The sequence below is a fragment of the Narcine bancroftii genome, chromosome 3 (genome assembly GCF_036971445.1).
Source record: "Narcine bancroftii isolate sNarBan1 chromosome 3, sNarBan1.hap1, whole genome shotgun sequence".
NCBI classification, from domain to species: Eukaryota; Metazoa; Chordata; class Chondrichthyes; order Torpediniformes; family Narcinidae; genus Narcine; species Narcine bancroftii.
The window spans coordinates 297534400-297551663 of NC_091471.1; the positions used below are offsets into that span (position 1 = coordinate 297534400).

General features: G+C 48.5%; 3 protein-coding genes across 6 annotated transcripts in view; 2 read left to right on the top strand and 1 right to left on the bottom strand.

Annotated features, from left to right (window-relative positions):
• Nucleotides 1-858, bottom strand: part of fzr1a (fizzy/cell division cycle 20 related 1a) — a 33925-nt gene extending 33067 nt beyond the window's left edge. For 2 of the 4 annotated variants that reach the window (XM_069928647.1, XM_069928644.1), the window contains exon 1: nucleotides 758-857. The gene's annotated coding sequence lies outside the window, so the exon portion shown is untranslated. Of the gene's footprint in view, nucleotides 1-422; nucleotides 445-757 lie in introns of those variants that run through there. The other 2 variants (XR_011354549.1, XM_069928645.1) reach the window with 2 other exon arrangements.
• Nucleotides 854-4606, top strand: LOC138758965 (uncharacterized). The gene is made up of 2 exons (XM_069928649.1): nucleotides 854-2492; nucleotides 3473-4606. Exon 1 carries the CDS (start codon nucleotides 1010-1012, stop codon nucleotides 1715-1717), a length of 708 nt encoding a protein of 235 aa, XP_069784750.1. The 5' UTR covers nucleotides 854-1009; the 3' UTR covers nucleotides 1718-2492; nucleotides 3473-4606.
• A 2225-nt stretch (nucleotides 4607-6831) lies between these two features.
• On the top strand, nucleotides 6832-17051 carry dohh (deoxyhypusine hydroxylase/monooxygenase). Its single transcript, XM_069928648.1, has 4 exons — nucleotides 6832-7119; nucleotides 10349-10425; nucleotides 12130-12364; nucleotides 15570-17051. The coding sequence occupies exons 1-4, from the start codon at nucleotides 6846-6848 to the stop codon at nucleotides 15881-15883; spliced, it is 900 nt and encodes a 299-aa protein (XP_069784749.1). The 5' UTR covers nucleotides 6832-6845; the 3' UTR covers nucleotides 15884-17051.
• The last annotated feature ends 213 nt before the right edge of the window (nucleotides 17052-17264 follow it).

The window sequence follows — 17264 nt, forward strand, 5'->3', positions numbered from 1 at the left end:
AAGGACAAATGCCCAGGAATTCAGAGTAAGCCTACCTAGCTCCAGTTACCTGCTGAGACCAAGAAATGCATTGGAACAAGTACCAACTAGGAACATCATAACAATAGGTACCTGTCAGGACTTGGTACTCCCCTGCCACCAGTTACCTGCAAGGATCCGGCAACCTCTTGGCCTTTACACTCCTCTCACAGAGTAACCACCAGAACCAGATACACCCTTGCACCAAACACAGCCATGAGACACCACTTTTCCATTTTAACAGCCACTCCCAGTAGCAGGAATTGATACTGAGTAACTCCCTGCTAACTACGCCTTCCCTAGCACCAGATACCCATCACAGACACACACCACCCCCTTGGCATCAGATACCCATTAGTACCATACAACATTGGAATTAATATTCCCCTGACACCATAACCTACCAGACTGAATACAAGCAGGACTCTGTACCCCAGCAGAACTCTGGCACTGGGGACCAAACTCAGATAGTCTGGATAGGAAAGTCTCCAGCTTCACAAACACCCAGCCCGGCCCCTCCAACCACCCCCCCCCCCCCCAGGTAAACGCGCCCCGGCCCTTCCACCCCCCCCCCCCCCCCCCCCCCCCCCAGGCCTATCGCCCGCGTACCCGCCGAACTCCCCGCGACCGGCCCCTCCCCTCCCCTCCCCCCCCCCCCCACGACCATGTCGCCGGACCCCGCGCCCGTCCTTCAACCGGGACCCGGTCCCCCATTTCCTCGGCTGATTCCAACACGGACCTGGTGATACCCAGACGAGCTCCGGCCGCCTCAGCACAACATGGCGGCACCTCCTTCCGGCGCAGATTCCAGCCGCCCGACCGTTACCTTTGTGACGTCACAGAGATTCAAATTGACGACGGAAGCGCGTCGTCACCATGGCATCGTCGTGAGGCGGCGGCGATCGAAGGCTGGGAGTCAGTGTGTTAGCGGGTTCCATCCACCACCCGGCCGGGACAGGCCTTCGCACCGAACGCCCAAAGCCCCAACCCGATGGGCGAGAGGCCAGGCATCGCTCATGGAGACGGTCGTTTGCACGGGCTCGGGTCCCGGTGGGGTGGTCGCGGGCACTTCCGGGTTCAGACAGCGGCCTGGAAGATGGTGGAGAGAATGGTGCTCTCCGTCGTGGCTCTGAACAGGAGGGTTCCTGTTACTGATGAAACGCCGCGCCGATGGCGAGGGTCCGGGGCTGGTGAGGGTCCGAACGCCGATCCGAGCCCGGGATCCTTTCCCCCAAGGTTCAACTCAACCCCTAAGGATCCAAGGCTTTACCCGGGTCCGAGCCCCCCCCCCGGATACATTCCCCTGGGGTTCAAACCCCGGGATCCGAGCCTGCCCCCCCCCGGGATACAATCCCCTCAGGTACAAACCCCGGGATCCGAGCCTCCCCCCCCCCCCGGGATACATTCCCCTGGGGGGTCCAAACCCCGGGATCGAGCCTTCCCCGGGATACATTCTCCTGGAGTCCAAACCCCGGGATCTGAGCCTTCCCCCTGGGATACATTTCCCTGGAGTCCAAACCCCGGAATCCGAGCCTTCCCGCCGGGTTACATTCCCCTGGGGGTCCAACCCCTGGATCCGAGCCTTACAATCTCCCAGAAGAACACATCTTCCCCAGGGATCCAAGCCTTTCCCCAGGATACATTCTCTTCGGGTTCTGTGCCCCGCCCCCACCCAGGAATTGTGGCATTACCTGCCTAATCTGTGCTTTCTCCCCCGCCGCCAATCCATCACCCATAGGATCTATTCTCCCAGCCCCCCTACCAGCAGTATCTATGCTGTTTCCTGACCCCCACCCCTCCCATCACCCCTGAAATCTAAGCTGCTCTCCCCTTCCACATCTAATGCTCTGTCACCCCAGGATCCTTTCTATTCCTCCGCCCTCCAATGATCCGACACCCCCAAGATCCGTGCCCACATCCCTTGAGATGCGTGTTGTTCCTGCAGGATTAGGGCACTACGGGACATCATCCCAATTTCATTGTCACCCACTCACATCCACAGGGTCAGAATGGATGGTAACCCTGTTGGCAAAGCTCATTCTTTGCTTCGCTCTCTAAAGATCAGTCCAAATCTCCCCCACTGCCTGCCAAAAAAAAAACAAATGCATGTCTACGTTCCAAAATATTCCTTCACTCGGACTAGGATTGATAGTTGTAATCTGATTAGATTTTTTAAAAAAAGATTTAAAATGAGTGGGGAAAGTTACAGAAAAGACCAGAGGGGCACGTTTGTCTCATGGAGGCTGTGGGTATATGGAATTGAATTCCAAAGGAAGTAGAAGATGCAGGTGGATAGGAAAGGTTTGGATGAATATGGGCAAAATACAGGCAAATGTGATTAGCTTGGTTGGCATTGACAAGTTGGGCTGTAATTCTGTGGGGAACTATCAGAAACCTTGTGCAAACCATGAGAAGCTAAAGGGACTCAGCAGTTCTGGCAGCATCCATGGAGAAAAATGCAGTTAATATTTCAGGTAAGGACCCTCTTGGAGATTCTTAGTAAGGAATCCTTTGTTAATAAGACATTCTAGTAAGAATCCCTGACTGGAAACTGAAGAAAATAGAAGCTGTGGTACTTTTGGATAAAAAAGAAAAATATTTCAAAAAATAGGTGTATTGACCTAATCTCTATTTTGTTTTGATTCAGATTCAGTGTTTTGTGTACTAACAACAGTTTTTATTGTCTTATGATATCAGTGTTCCAATGGGCTAAATAACCATATGTGTTTTAAAACTTCATGTCTGTGATTGTCATGACAAAATGGTATCCCTGTCCCCTGACCAATCTTCCCACCCTAACCACATTGTGTTAGCTATCTCTTCTCGGCTTGCTCAGTCTTCATAAAGGGTTCTGACCCAAAACACCAGCAGTTCTTTTGCCCCCACTGAGTTCCTCCAGCAGATTGTTGCTCCAGACTCCAGCGTATGCAGTTTCCTGTGCGCTATCCTTTTGTTGCTTACATTTTCGAGCATGCTTTCATTTGTGTACTGAGGCTGCAACATTTAGTTTTATTTTAAAACTGTGGTGCAGATTAACTTGCTACTCCCATTTAGAATTATAGGTTAAATTAATTCTGTGTATACTGATTTTATCATTAAATAGGTCTTGGTTCAGTGGAGCTGTTCTTTCTAAACTGGATGTAATTCAGATATTTTTATTTCTCTGGAAAGTATTGTCAGGAAACATGGAGAATTCCTGGAAATAGTTGCTGCACAATTTGTGTCACAGAAGTCATGGTACTGGGTGCATGAAATGAAGTGTTCAACATCCCTTCCTTTGAATCCAATTATTGCCAAGATTTCCTTTTGCATGCTATGATACCACATCTCAAGGCAGAAAGAAACCAATACCAAGTCCCTTTGTATTATCTCTTGAAAAAAGCATGTTATTAAATCCTGTAGTATTTCTGAATGTTTAAGTAGGATACATAAAGATTTTCCTCTTTGTTTGAAGATGGTGATGGCACATGGAGGTAGTAGCTCTAACTATCCAACAAGGATCTGGTGTGAGCCCAGAAGCTCAGATTGGTGGGAACATGTTGCTTTGAAGAAATTTCAGCCAAATGATTGGCTAGAGAATTTTTGAATGTCTCAAGGAACATTGTTTCATGTGCGTAACACACGTTCAACACTCACTTGCGTCCAGCACTACCCCGGAAAAGAGAGTTACAGTGGTATTTTAGTGACTCACTACTAATGTGGAACACAGAACAATTGTTTGGAATAGGCCGTTCACCTGTGTGTAAATGAGAGAGGAAGGTATGCCATGGCATTGTGTCTCTTAAATCTTCATATCTGAGTCTGCCTTCTCATGAAGAATTTGAAAGCATGGCTCAAACATTTAGTAGCAAGTGGAATTTCCCCAATGTGTTGGTGCAATTAACAGCTGCCACATACCCATCATCACCCCTCCTCATTCAGTTGTGCTACAAGGTATAGTGGACGACACTAGAAAATTCTGGGATATCAGCACTGAATTTTCTGGTAATTCTCTTGATACAACCATCCTGAAGAATTCTGACTTGTGGAGAATGGCAACTGAAAGAAAACTGTTCCCTGACTGTACAGAAAACATTATAGGCACTCCAGTGAAACACCTCCTAATTGGCAGCTCTTCATATCCACTGCAGGAGTGGCTGCTAATGCCATATTCAGAAACTGAAACACTGACACTGCATCAGCTTGCATTTAACTACGGGTTAAGCCATTTGGATGGTTCAAAGCACTTTGGCAGTGTCTTCTCAAAAGGAATGACTGCAGCCTTGAACTAATTCCAGTGATAATCACTGCTGTTGTTTTCTTCACAATGTCTGTGAGAAGCACAAAGATGGGTGTAACAGTGAATGGCTGAGTGTTCTTGGGCAGAAAGAAATTTTGTTAACCGAACAGTGTCTGATAGAACAGTTGACAGTAAAGCAGAAGAAATTTGTGAGGTATTGTCCATTTAGTCTATGGGTTTGCAGGAAACATAGTTATCCTTTAGTTGTATAATTTTTAGTACTTGAAAATTTTTTTCAACACATTTTTTGAATAGGGAAGTCTTGATATTGTGTTATGCCTTTACAATAAAACTCCACTTGCCTCATTATTCCATGGAAAGCTTGTTGCATTTGTTATGTATGAATGATATTCTGCAATTGTTTGGTTAAATATATCTGCATAAAATTTGATAATACAGTATTTTAAAATATTCAGTTTGAAATAAATGCAAATGTGAGAAGAGAGTGGAATTGGATTCGAGTTCTGATTCATGTCTAGACATAACTGGCAGTTGTAAAACATTAAATTGCTACTGCCTTCTAATTTCTACAATCAAGATAAATAGTAGTTTGCCTATGCCACACCTGAGTGTAACTTTTACATCGAAGAAGAAAAAAAACACCTGATTTAGGAAAATCAAATCTCTCACAATGGATAATAATAGCTATATAAAATTGCAATTTATGCATATTAAAATCCTGGCATTCATTTTCTTTGTAAAATCATTTCACATTTTCCCACAGCATTGGAGGCTGCCATCTGGCTCAGCAAGCGAACACCAGTTAATTTAGTTCTGTATCCATTGTTTTTTACATTCTCCTGAAGCTTTTCCTCTATTACAACAGCTTAATCTGTTCAATGCAAAACAAAACAAATTGAGGCACTAGATGAATTCAGCAGGTCAAGCATCAACTATGGAGGCATTGGCATGGTCGATACTTTGAGTTGAGCCCTCAAATCAGTATAGAGTATAAAGGTGAGGTACCCAATAAAATAGAGGTAAGGCAGCAGTTGATGGGCAAATTGAGACAGGTGTATGAGGGAAAGGTGGAAAAAGGAGTGAAACACAGAAGTCTGCAGATACTGGGATTATAGAAAAACACAATAAATGCTGGAGAAACTGAGCTGGTCTTGAAGTGTCCATAGGAGCTAAAGGTGTATTACCAATGTTTCAGGCCTGAGCCCTGCTTCCAGGTATAAGCAAAAAGGAGGATACATCTGGCAGAGAAAGGGAGAAAATGGAGGGGGAGAAGTCCAGACCAACAGACAAAAGGTGTCATTCAGTTATGATAAGAGGGGTGGAGCTATAAGTGATAAAAGTTGAGACAACAAGTACTTCAGATAATGGAATACAACAGGAAAGGAAGTTGATGGTTGGAGTCAGATGAAGGGATGGTGGGCAGATGAGAGCATCAGAGGGTAAGGGACCCAGGAGGTTGGATTTTGTGTCTGTGACAGATTGAAGCAGATAGGGGAGGGGAAAGAAGAGTGTGTGTGAGAGAGGACCTGGGCAGATCAGGAGGGAAAGGAACAGAAGAAATAACTGAAGGAGGGGAGGGGCAGAGGGGATAATTTTGAGAAGAGAAGGGGAGGGACACAGACTGAGGAAGGCCTCAATTAACTATTAAGAAAAATAAATAAGTGCTTAGGTCCCCACAATAAATGGAAAAAAAAACATATACAGGTTATATTTAATATAGTTGTAGGGTCTGGCTTGGAAGAAAACTGAATTTTTAATCAATTATTTCACATTCAGCACATTATCAGACAATGGAAGGATTGAGGGGGAACCATTGTTGAGCTGTTTCTTAGAGCATCAGTTGGCCTAAATCTGGCCCTGGAAGGGGGAAACCCTAAAGGAGGGTAGGGACAGAGGTGGATAACACTGGAGGAGGGTAGGGACAGAGGAGGGAGGGAGGGATGAGGATGGAGGGGAGGAAGGAGGGAGGGGAGGAAGGAGGGAGGGGAGGAAAGACGGGCGGAAGGAAGGGGAGAATGAGATGGGGCACGAAGAATGAGAGGTGGGGAAAGGGGGCGCAGAGGAGGAGAGCCTTTGGGGGTGTGGGTGCGAAGGAGAGCGAGGGGAAGGGGGCGCAGAGGAGGAGGGCCTTGGAGGGTGGGGGCGCAGAGGAGGAGGGCCTTGGGGGGTGGGTGTGCGGAGAGGAGAGCGAGGGGAAGGGGTGCATAGGAGGGGGAAGTTGGGCGCGGAGAAGGATGGGGAAGGGGACGCGGAAGAGGGGGGAGGGGCTGCAGAGGAAGGGACAGTAACACTGGAGATGGGAAAGAACAGAAGGGGGTAACACTGGAGGAGGGGAGAAACAAAGAGGAACACTGAAGGAAGGGAGGGGAGGGACAGGGGGCAATAGTGGAGATGGGGAGGGACAGGGGGCAATAGTGGAGATGGGGAGGGACAGGGGGCAATAGTGGAGATGAGAAGTAATAGTGGAGGAGGGGAGGGAAAAGGGAGAAGTACGGGAGTAATACTGGAGGAGGGAAGACCAGACTGTCATTGCAACCTCTCTCTGCACGGGGGAATGCTGGGAGTCACGTGGCACTGGCCGAGGAAGATGGCGGACGCCGAGGCAGTGCGGGCAATCGGGAGGGTCCTAGTGGACCCATCGAAGCCGCTGAAGGAGCGGTTCCGTGCCCTGTTCACTCTCCGCGGCCTGGGTGGCCCGCTCGCCATAGAATGCATCGCGGAGGGGTTCGTGGATGAGTCGGCGCTGCTGAAGCATGAGGTGGCCTACTGCCTGGGCCAGATGCAGGACGAGCGAGCCGTTCCTATACTCCGGCGGGTGTTGCAGGACCGCGACCAGGAGCCCATGGTCCGGCACGAAGCGGGTAGGCCGCCGGGAGACCACGGCATCGGTGGAGTAGGACAGCGGGTCATTGCCGCATTTATGGGGAGAGCCCATGTGTCGGTTCGGACCCCTGACCGAGACTGAAGGGCCGCTGTACAGGGGGGAGGGGGGGGGGAAGAGGGGAGAAAGGAGGTGCGGGAGGGGAGAAAGGAGGTGCGGGAGGGGAGAAAGAAGGGGCGGGGAGAATGGGAGGTGGGTGCACGAAGGAGAGCGTGGGGAAAGGGGGCGCAGAGGAGGAGGGCTTTGGGGGTTGGGGTGCGGAGAGGAGGGCGAGGGGAAGGGGGCGCAGAGGAGGAGGGCCTTGGGGGGTGGGGGTGCGGAGAGGAGGGCGAGGGGAAGGGGGTGCATAGAAGGGAAGTTGGGCGCGGAGGAGGAGGGGGAAGGGGACGCGGAAGAGGGGGGGAGGGGCTGCAGAGGAGGAGAGCCTTGGGGGGTGCGGGTGCGAAGAAGGAGAGCGAGAGGAAGGGGGCCTTGGGGGGTAGGGGCGCGGAGAGGAGGGGGAAGGGGGTGCATAGGAGGGGGAAGTTGGGCGCGGAGGAGGAGGAGGGGAAGGGGGCGCGGAGGACGGGCAAGGGGGCGCGGAGGAGGGCGAAGGGGGCGCGGAGGAGGAGGGGGGCGAAGGGGATGCGTAGGAAGAGGGGGGCGAAGGGGGCGCGGAGGAGGAGGGGGGTGAAGGGGACGCGCAGGAAGAGGGGGGTAAAGGGGGCGCGGAGGAGGAGGGGGGTAAAGGGGGCGCGGAGGAGGAGGGGGCGAAAGGGGTGCGGAGGAGGAGGGGCGAAGGGGGCGCGGAGGAGGGGGGCGAAGGGGGCGTGCAGGAAGAGGGGGCGAAGGGGGCGCGGAGGAGGAGGGGGCGAAAGGGGGCGCGGAGGAGGAGGGGGCGAAGGGGGCGCGGAGGAGGAGGGGGCGAAGGGGGCGCGGAGGAGGAGGGGGCGAAGGGGGCGCGGAGGAGGAGGGGGCGAAGGGGGCGCGGAGGAGGAGGGGGCGAAGGGGGCGCGGAGGAGGAGGGGGGCGAAGGGGGCGCGGAGGAGGAGGGGGGCGAAGGGGGCGCGGAGGAGGAGGGGGGCGAAGGGGGCGCGGAGGAGGAGGGGGGCGAAGGGGGCGCGGAGGAGGAGGGGGGCGAAGGGGGCGCGGAGGAGGAGGGGGGCGAAGGGGGCGCGGAGGAGGAGGGGGGCGAAGGGGGCGCGGAGGAGGAGGGGGCGAAGGGGGCGCGGAGGAGGAGGGGGGCGAAGGGGGCGCAGAGGAGGGGGCGAAGGGGGCGCGGAGAAGGAGGGGGGCGAAGGGGGCGCGGAGGAGGAGGGGGGCGAAGGGGGGCGCGGAGGAGGGGGGGGCGAAGGGGGCGCGGAGGAGGGGGGGGCGAAGGGGGCGCGGAGGAGGAGGGGGGCGAAGGGGGCGCGGAGGAGGAGGGGGGCGAAGGGGGCGCGGAGGAGGAAGGGGCGAAGGGGGCGCGGAGGAGGAGGGGGGAAGGGGGCGCGGAGGAGGAGGGGGCGAAGGGGGCGAGGAGAAGGGGCGCGGAGGAGGAGGGGGCGCGGAGGAGGAGGGGGCGAAGGGGGCGCGGAGGAGGAGGGGGCGAAGGGGGCACGGAGGAGGAGGGGGCGAAGGGGGCGCGGAGGAGGAGGGGGCGAAGGGGGCGCGAGGAGGAGGGGGGCGAAGGGGGCGCGGAGGAGGAGGGGGGCGAAGGGGGCGCGGAGGAGGAGGGGGGCGAAGGGGGCGCGGAGGAGGAAGGGGGCTAAGGGGGCGCGGAGGAGGAGGGGGGGCGAAGGGGGCGCGGAGGAGGAGGGGGGGCGAAGGGGGCGCGGAGGAGGTAGGGGGGCGAAGGGGGCGCGGAGGAGGAGGGGGGGCGAAGGGGGCGCGGAGGTGGCGGAGGGGGGCGAAGGGTGTGCGGAGGAGGAGGGGGCGAAGGGGGCGCGGAGGAGGAGGGGGGTGAAGGGGGGCGCAGAGGAGGGGGGTGAAGGGGGCGCGGAGGAGGAGGGGGGGGCGAAGGGGGCGCGGAGGAGGAGGGGGTGAAGGGGGCGTGGAGGAGGGAATGAAGGGGGTGTGATGGAGGAGGGGGGGAGGGGGGAGGGGGGGGGCGGAGGGGGCGGGGGCGGAGGGGGGAGGGGGGGCGGAGGGGGGAGGGGGGGCGGAGGGGGGAGGGGGGGCGGAGGGGGGAGGGGGGGCGGAGGGGGGAGGGGGGGCGGAGGGGGGAGGGGGGGGCGGAGGGGGGAGGGGGGGCGGAGGGGGGAGGGGGGGCGGAGGGGGGAGGGGGGGCGGAGGGGGGAGGGGGGGCGGAGGGGGGAGGGGGGGCGGAGGGGGAGGGGGGGCGGAGGGGGGAGGGGGGGCGGAGGGGGGTTGGGTGGGGAGGTGGGGAGGTGGGGGAGGAGGGGGGAGGGGGCGGGGGGGAGGTGGGGGGAGGAGGGGGGAGGGGGCGGGGGGGAGGGGGGCGGATGGGGGAGGGCAAGGGGGCGCGGAGGGGAAGGTTTTTCTCTCCACTCACATACCACAATCACAGAGCATCTATGGCATAGGGATTACTTAAAGTGGTATGTGTGTGGAAAGAAAAGGCGGAGATCCACTGCTATAGATGCTGTGTGGCCTAATTTTCTCCAGCATGCTTGTGTTTTGAATGCAATTTAGACTGATTTCTGCCTTGGCTGTTGCTTCACAACATTGGTCATGAGTTTTTGTAAAGAACTGTAGGAAAACAATTTATTTTAAACTGGCAAGCAGAATGTTCTTTGAAGTAAATGTTTAATTTGTGCATTTGAAGTAAATTTCAAGCATCAGATTTCTTTGCATAACTCTGGTTCAGCCGGGGGGGGGGGGGGGGTGTGGGGGGGGTTGTGGTTTAATGCTGACTCTCAGTGCTACAGCAGCTTGAATTTGCTTTTGACACTGTGCTTGATGGACATGGGAAGGGAAAAGGAAATGACCAGAGAGCTGGTGTACATTTATTGAGCCAAAACGAGGAAAATGATCGCCAGCATTTTATAACACATCTTGATCTGCTTTTCATTGGTTTTGATACTAGCAAAACATTGGTCATCTCAGTTTTTGAATCGTTCTCAGTGATTCATGAATGGAAGCAGTTGTTGATATCTGGCCTAGAAGAAGGTGTTCAAATCCATTATCTGGACTTCCTTTCACCAGTCCTGCAATCAGTTTCCAAGCATCTAGACCAATTGATTTATTTTACAGAATTCTATTTGGACTTTTTTTGTAATTAATTTCAGGGGAGGCATTGGGAGCTATTGGAAAACCAGAAGTCCTTGAAATATTGAGAGAGTATTCGTGTGATCCAGTAACAGAAGTAGGTCTCCTCATTGATTTGTACAGACCTGCAATTTAATTTTCAATAGATTATGCATGCCTGCTTGCATTACTTGAAAAAGTTGGGAAGGTGTAATTTAAAACACACAGTACAATTTTAAACAGGTAAATAGATTTTTTTGATAAATGTGTAGTCTTTCAAATATTCATACAAAAGTAGTGATTTGTTGATTATTTTGTTGCCTTAATTAAAATAAAATACAATACTGATTCAGTGACATTAAGAATATGGGCCCTGTTTGTATAAAATATTTTACTGGTTATATACTCTCTGTCACCATGTTTCTAGTTTAATTTAGAACCATGACTTATCATTTAATTTTACTGGGATGTATATTTTCTGGCTTCAATTTGACAATAATTATTTTCAGAATTTATTTAAACCACTCTCATTGATTAGAGCAGCCATTCTTAAGGTGGGGGGGAACCTTCTGGGAGTCAAAGCCCATTTAAGGGGGGGTCTTTTGTTTCTGTAGTCAGTAGGAGAGAAGTACAGGAAGGGGGCCTTGTCAACTTTGAGCAGTCCTAAGGGGGCCATTGCTGAAAAAGGTTGAGAATGGTTGGTCTAGAGGTCCATGTATGGTCAGTCACAAGATGGGAACCATCTTCTTTTGTGGGGTGGAAGTGTGTTGTCTGCCCTTTTTAGTTTGTTCCAGTTTGGATTGAGGAAAGGAGATTGGATTATTGGCAAATGAGTGGGAATGGTCTTAACGAGTTAATTGCAGAGAAATGGGTTTGGTAATTGGACTGATTTATTAGTTTTTGCATTACCTAGTACATTGGTTTTCAAACTATTTGAACAATAATCCTGCTACTTGTGTTTTATTAGCATGGAGTTGAGCTGACAGCTATAACTTTTTGTTCCTGGTGGAATCCTGACTTTTTTTAAAGAATTCAAGTGTTTCTCCAGCCAGTTTCTAAGAGCACACTGCAATAAAATGCAGTTCCTGATCTATGCTTGGTTCAGTGAGATCAGCCAGAAAATGTGTGTCAAGGACAACTGGGCAATGCTATTGATCTGAGATTAGTGAGGGAAAAGCTATTTAAGCTAGCATTCTCATTCTCAAAATGCAGCAGAGACTTCTGAATTAGAGTGTTTCTGTTGTTTATGCCCAATGCAGTGTTTTCAACGTCCTGAACAATCATCAAATTACTTTAGATTCAAATCCCTTTACATCAGCTGGTAAAAATTAGGTCTCAAGAACCTGGAAACACTTTACCAAGTTCTCTTCATTGATTTGTTCCTAGCAACATTCTTTGATAATGTTTTTTTTTCTAAATAACAGCCAAATTGAAGGTTTCAGGAAATTATTCTTTCGAATGCAATAATCAAAACTGCGCCTGCTGCTCAGGTTGTGGCCTCTGCACATCAGAAAGACTGGATGCAGAAAGGGAGATTGCTTCACTGAGCTCCTTTGCTTTGACTGCATCATTGATAGGGATCTCCCAGTGTCCAATCATTTCAATTAAAATGATATACTTCTTTAGAAAAATCACCGTTGAGGGCCTTTTTATGACTGAAGGAAGTGACAGCCCTAACAGTAATATAATCCAATGGTCATGGTGCTGCTGAAGCTCATGTGAGTTATCCTATTGGAAGCTGAGGAAACTGAGTCGTTTTAATTTAATTTTCATGGTTCACAGCTCTCCTATACTTTTAAAAGATTAATTTCTTTTCTTTTAGGTGGCTGAAACATGCCAGCTAGCAGTTAAACGAATTGAATGGCTTCAGAACAACGAAGATCAGAGTGGAAGTCAATATTGTTCAATTGATCCTGCTCCCCCAGCTTCAGAGAGTGATATTAAAAAGTTGAGGGAGACTCTCCTGGATGAATCCTTGCCTCTATTTGACAGATACCGAGCAATGTTTGCACTTCGGAATATTGGAAGTGAAGAAGCAGTCCTGGCTTTAGGAGATGGTATGATTTATTTTTTTATGTGATTCTTTGCAGTTCTTTTATTGTGTTTGTGAAAAAAAATTAATGTTTGTTATTCACTGATCAGTATAAGCCTTCATGCTTGCATCTTGGAGATCAGAGCATATAAACTCGGTTGCCAGAGCATCAAAGGTCATGGGGAGAAGGCCAGGCAGTGGGCTTTGGGGAAACGGATCAGCTCATGGTGGAATGGCAGGGCAGACTTTCTGCTCCTGTGTCTTGTAGCCATTCCAGTGCATTAAATTGGGGGAGGGGGAATCTTTGGTGTTGGTGTTGGATAACATCTTAAACTAGGGGTTGTCTGGTTTCTTGAGGATATTTAAGAGCTCACAGCCCCTTCCAGGGAAGAAATAAAATAGATTGTCATCCCATTGTTGTTTGGTACTTTGTCAAACATTATCAATCATTCACTGATGCAAATTACTGTTTTCATTTTAGATCTTTACAACAGAAATACATTTCAAAAGTCATTCTGTGGCAGTGAATTTCATTGGGGGTGACATGAGATCCTTGCCAAAGTTTACTGGTCTTTCCCACAATGTTTTTGTGTGCATTAAACCATTAATTTGCCAAACTATGGGGAAAGATAGGAATGTGTGAACTCAGTTGTTTATTGAAAACATCCCTGTCTCTTGTCAGATCAATGATTTGTTGTATAGGATTGAACTCTGCTTCGAATAGAATTCAATTGGAACAGAATTTGCAATGTAATAAAGAAAGATATACTTACCCAAGAGTGGATGTAGACAAGATGTACCAGATTACCTCACGGAGCAAGTGGCAAGTTTAAACTAGTGAGAGCCCAGGTTCAGAGACTGATCACGAAAACACAAGAAATAGGAGCAGGTGTAGGCCATCTGGCCCATTGAGCCTGCTCTGTCATTCAATAAGATCATGGCTGATCTGATCACTGACTCAACTCCACCCACCTGCCTTTTCCCCATATCTCTTAATTCCATTTTTATGTAAAAATCTACCTAACTGAACCATAAATATGTTTAATGAAGTAGCCTCAACTGCTTCCCTGGGCAGAGAATTCCACAGATTCACTACTCTCTGAGGGGAAAAAAACAGTTTTTCCTCATCTCTGTCTTAAATCTATTCCCCTGAATCCTGAGGCTGTGTACCCTAGTTCTGGTCTCACCTACTAGTGAAAACAATTTTCTTGCCTCTAATCTACCCCTTTCATAATTTTATGTTTCTATAAGATCTCCTCTCATTCTTGTGAATTCGAGTGAGTATAATCCCTGACTATTTAGTCTCTTCTCATTGGTCAACCCCCGCATCTCCTGGATTAACCTGGTGAACCTCCTCTGGACTGCCTCCAAGGCCAGTATATCCTTCCTCAAGTATGGAGGGCAGAACTGCACACAGTCCTCCAGGTGCAGCCTCACCAGTACCTTGTACAGTTGCAGAATGACCTCCCTGCTCTTGAATTCAATTCCTCTAGCGATGAAGGCTAACATTCAGTTTGCCTTCATCATAACCTGTTAGACCTACAACCTAACTTTTTGCAATTCATGCACAAGCACTCCCAAGTCCTGCACGACAGCATGCTGCAGCTTTTCACCATAATAATCTGCTCTTCTATTTTTCCTACCAAAGTGGATGACCTCACATTTACTACATTGTACTCCATCTGCCAGACCTTTGTCCATTCACCTAACCTAACTATATCCCTCTGCAGCCTCTCCATATCCTCTGTACAATTTGCTTTTCCACTCAATTTAGTATCATCCACAAATTTGGCTCCACTACACTATGTTCCCTCTTCCAAATCATCATTGTAAATGGTGAACAGCTGTGGGCCCAGCACCGACCCCTGCAGCCCCCCAACTTACCACTGTCTGCCAATCAGAAAAACACCCATTTATCCCAACTTTGCCTTCTGTCAGTTAACCAATCCACAATCTGTGCTAATATACTTCCCTAATTCCATTCATCTGTATCTTATTGCGAAGTCTCTTGTGCAGCACCTTATCAAACACCTGGAAATCCAAATATACAAAATAGAATTCTCAAAGAACTACCAGAGGAGAGGCAGAAAGGTCCCTTGCTGTGGAGTCAAGAATTGGGAGTGAGGTCTGGTTCATTGACTTTGGACTGGGGTAAGAAAAGTAAACCTTCACTTCCCATGGGCAGTGAGAATGCTGAATGACTAAAGGAACTGCTCATACTAACGATCCAAGACTCTCATATTCATTAAGCAATATTTATTTATTTGTCCTGCATATGTGTTGACTGTATGTGAGTTATGTCTCGTTGTGTGTCTGTTTTGCACCAAGGAATGTGGGTTTCGTCAGGTTGTACTTGTACAATCAGATGACAATAAACTTGATAGATGTTGAGAGTGGGCCTTGGTCTCATCAGTTGGTGGATTGGGCGAGGGATGTGAGGTAAAGATGGGGAATCAGATGGAAAACGCTGAAGGTTAGCCATTGAATGACAGAACAGGTTCAAGGGCATGCTGATCATTGGAATTTTTCTTTTACAGTTAGAGAAGGTGAATTCAAGCTGATACATAAAACATTTCAAGTCTATATTGAGCAGCTTTCTTTGTGAATGAGTTGATTAAACTATCTAGTGTTACTACCTCGCCGCAATTAATGAAAAACAGGCCCATTTTAATTAATCACTGGTGTTGAATTTTTTTTGGTGGGTGGAGAAGTGAGTGCACTGGGCAAAACAGCGACTGTTAAAGGCACTGGATTTTAGTTTGAAAGGTATACAGCTACAATTTTCATAGTTTAAGGTTCTGTTTAATTTGCCTAACCTGCTCATTCTTGACATCAAGAAAATTGCTGTTTACACACAGTTTAAAAAGATATACATTAATTAAGCACAAAATCTGTTTATTATTTACAGTGCTAGATGACCATCAGAATTCTCAAGAACATGTCATAAAATTTGTTTTGTGGCAGGATTACAGATGCAAATATTGATTAAAAATTGCATTAAAAATAAATAAATTGGTGCAAAAGAGAAAGTGAGGTATTGTCTGGTTCATTGTCCATTCAGAAATCTGATGGCAGGGGAGGAAGCTGCTTTTGTGCCACTTGGTGTTTGTCTTCAGGCTCCTGCATCTCCTTCCCAGTTTCTTAAGACGTACTTAGACACACTAGTGCTTGGATATAGGATCTTCTAAATATAATCTGTGGCATCTAACTTCTCAAATTTTCCTGTCCAGGTTTACACTGCAGCAGTGCCTTATTTCGGCATGAGCTTGGCTTTGTTTTTGGTCAGATGCAACATGATGCCAGCATTCCTCTGCTTATAAAAGCATTAAAGAAACCGGATGAAAATCCCATGGTTCGTCATGAGTGTGCAGAAGCTTTAGGCTCCATTGCCAAAGGATCATGTTTGGAAGTGCTAAAAAAATATCTGAACGACAAGGAACGTGTGGTGAAAGAAAGTTGTGAAGTGGCACTGGACATGCTTGAATATGAAACCGGCCCTGAGTTTCAGTATGCTGACGGTTTGGTCAAATTAAAGAACAGTTGACTTGGAGAATTTACATTCGCCTTAACGGGACTTCTGTAAACTGCTAAAAGACTTGACAATTTTTGGGACTTGGGTGTAATGTGCTCTCAATTCTCAGAACTTGTTGGAGGCATTGTCACATTTTCTGATGTGTAACAGTAAATTATGTTGGAGAATTACTAATGAAATACATCCAGCTTTATTATCTTTTCTCGTTTCTTATACAGCATAGAATGAGGACATTTGATCCATCAAGTCAATGCAAGCTCTGAGTATGCCCATCTTCCTACTCATTCCCTGTAACCTATTCTGTCTCTCATGCCCAACATCACCCCCTCTCCTTAATTCATCTGCCTTCCCCCTGCACTAGAGACACTTTTCAGTAAGTGATTTAACCTACCAGTATGTCTTTGGGATGTGGGAGGATACACACAGATGAGGCTTGCGAGGTGACCGTGCAAATTCCACAAAAGCAGTGGCAATTGAAGAGAATGCTGATCTTGTTTTGTTGGTCAAACCGCTGAAAATTCTCCAAACTAGTAACTTACTAAAGGCACTGAACCCAAAATGCTGGAATTGTGAGGCACCAGAACTGACCGTGACACTCTTCATACATCAGGCTAAATCCAGGGTTCAAAGACGTATCACTTTTAGATTTTGTTACCTGCTAATTTAGGGACATGAGCAATCTCAGTGTGATAAGAAGTTCACTTTTTTTTTTTGCAGGTCTTTTCTGCACCATTGTTAAATCCTTGGAGATAGATTTAAAATCCCTTTTAATACATTCTTTGTCACTATTATCTAGAAAATGTAAAATATTAAATTTGCATTGACAATTCTGTAACAGGTTTATAAATTTTAAATTAATCCAGCTTGTAAGAAGAACAAATTTGGGAAAATGATCACAGCAGCAACTTAAATTATAAACAAAGCTTGAATCTTAAAATGGCATATTTAAAATTCAAAGTTCAGATTTATTGCCAGAGTACTTACATGATATCACATACAACCCTGAGATTCTTTTTCCTGTGGGCCAAGCAGAATTTTTACTTATTGGTCGTGCAAAAAAAAAAAAGATAGGTATGCAAAATAGATAAATGTGAACAAGACTGATCTTTTGCAACCAAAATGCAATACAGAAAATAAATGTTCAATAATAAATAAAGTGCAAAGTAAGTGTCCTGAAAAAGTGTCCTGAGTTTGTTGTTGAGGAGATGATGGAGGGTAGCAACTTTCCTGAACCCAGTGAAATGAGTCGTGGCACCTATGACCTCTTTCCTAATGAGAGCAGCAAGAATAGAGCGTGTCCTGGATGGTGCGGATCCTTGATGATTGCTGCTGCTCTCTGATGGCTGTGTTCCCTGTGGAAGTCCTGGGCTCGGGTATTGGTGCCCCGTACTTA

Coding starts and splice junctions, on each gene's coding strand:
- LOC138758965 (XM_069928649.1), top strand. CDS start 1,010: ATGGGCGAGAGGCCAGGCATCGCTCATGGAGACGGTCGTTTGCACGGG.
- dohh (XM_069928648.1), top strand. CDS start 6,846: ATGGCGGACGCCGAGGCAGTGCGGGCAATCGGGAGGGTCCTAGTGGAC. Junction 7,120..10,348: donor CATGGTCCGGCACGAAGCGG/GTAGGCCGCCGG, acceptor AATTAATTTCAG/GGGAGGCATTGGGAGCTATT. Junction 12,365..15,569: donor AGTCCTGGCTTTAGGAGATG/GTATGATTTATT, acceptor TTTCCTGTCCAG/GTTTACACTGCAGCAGTGCC.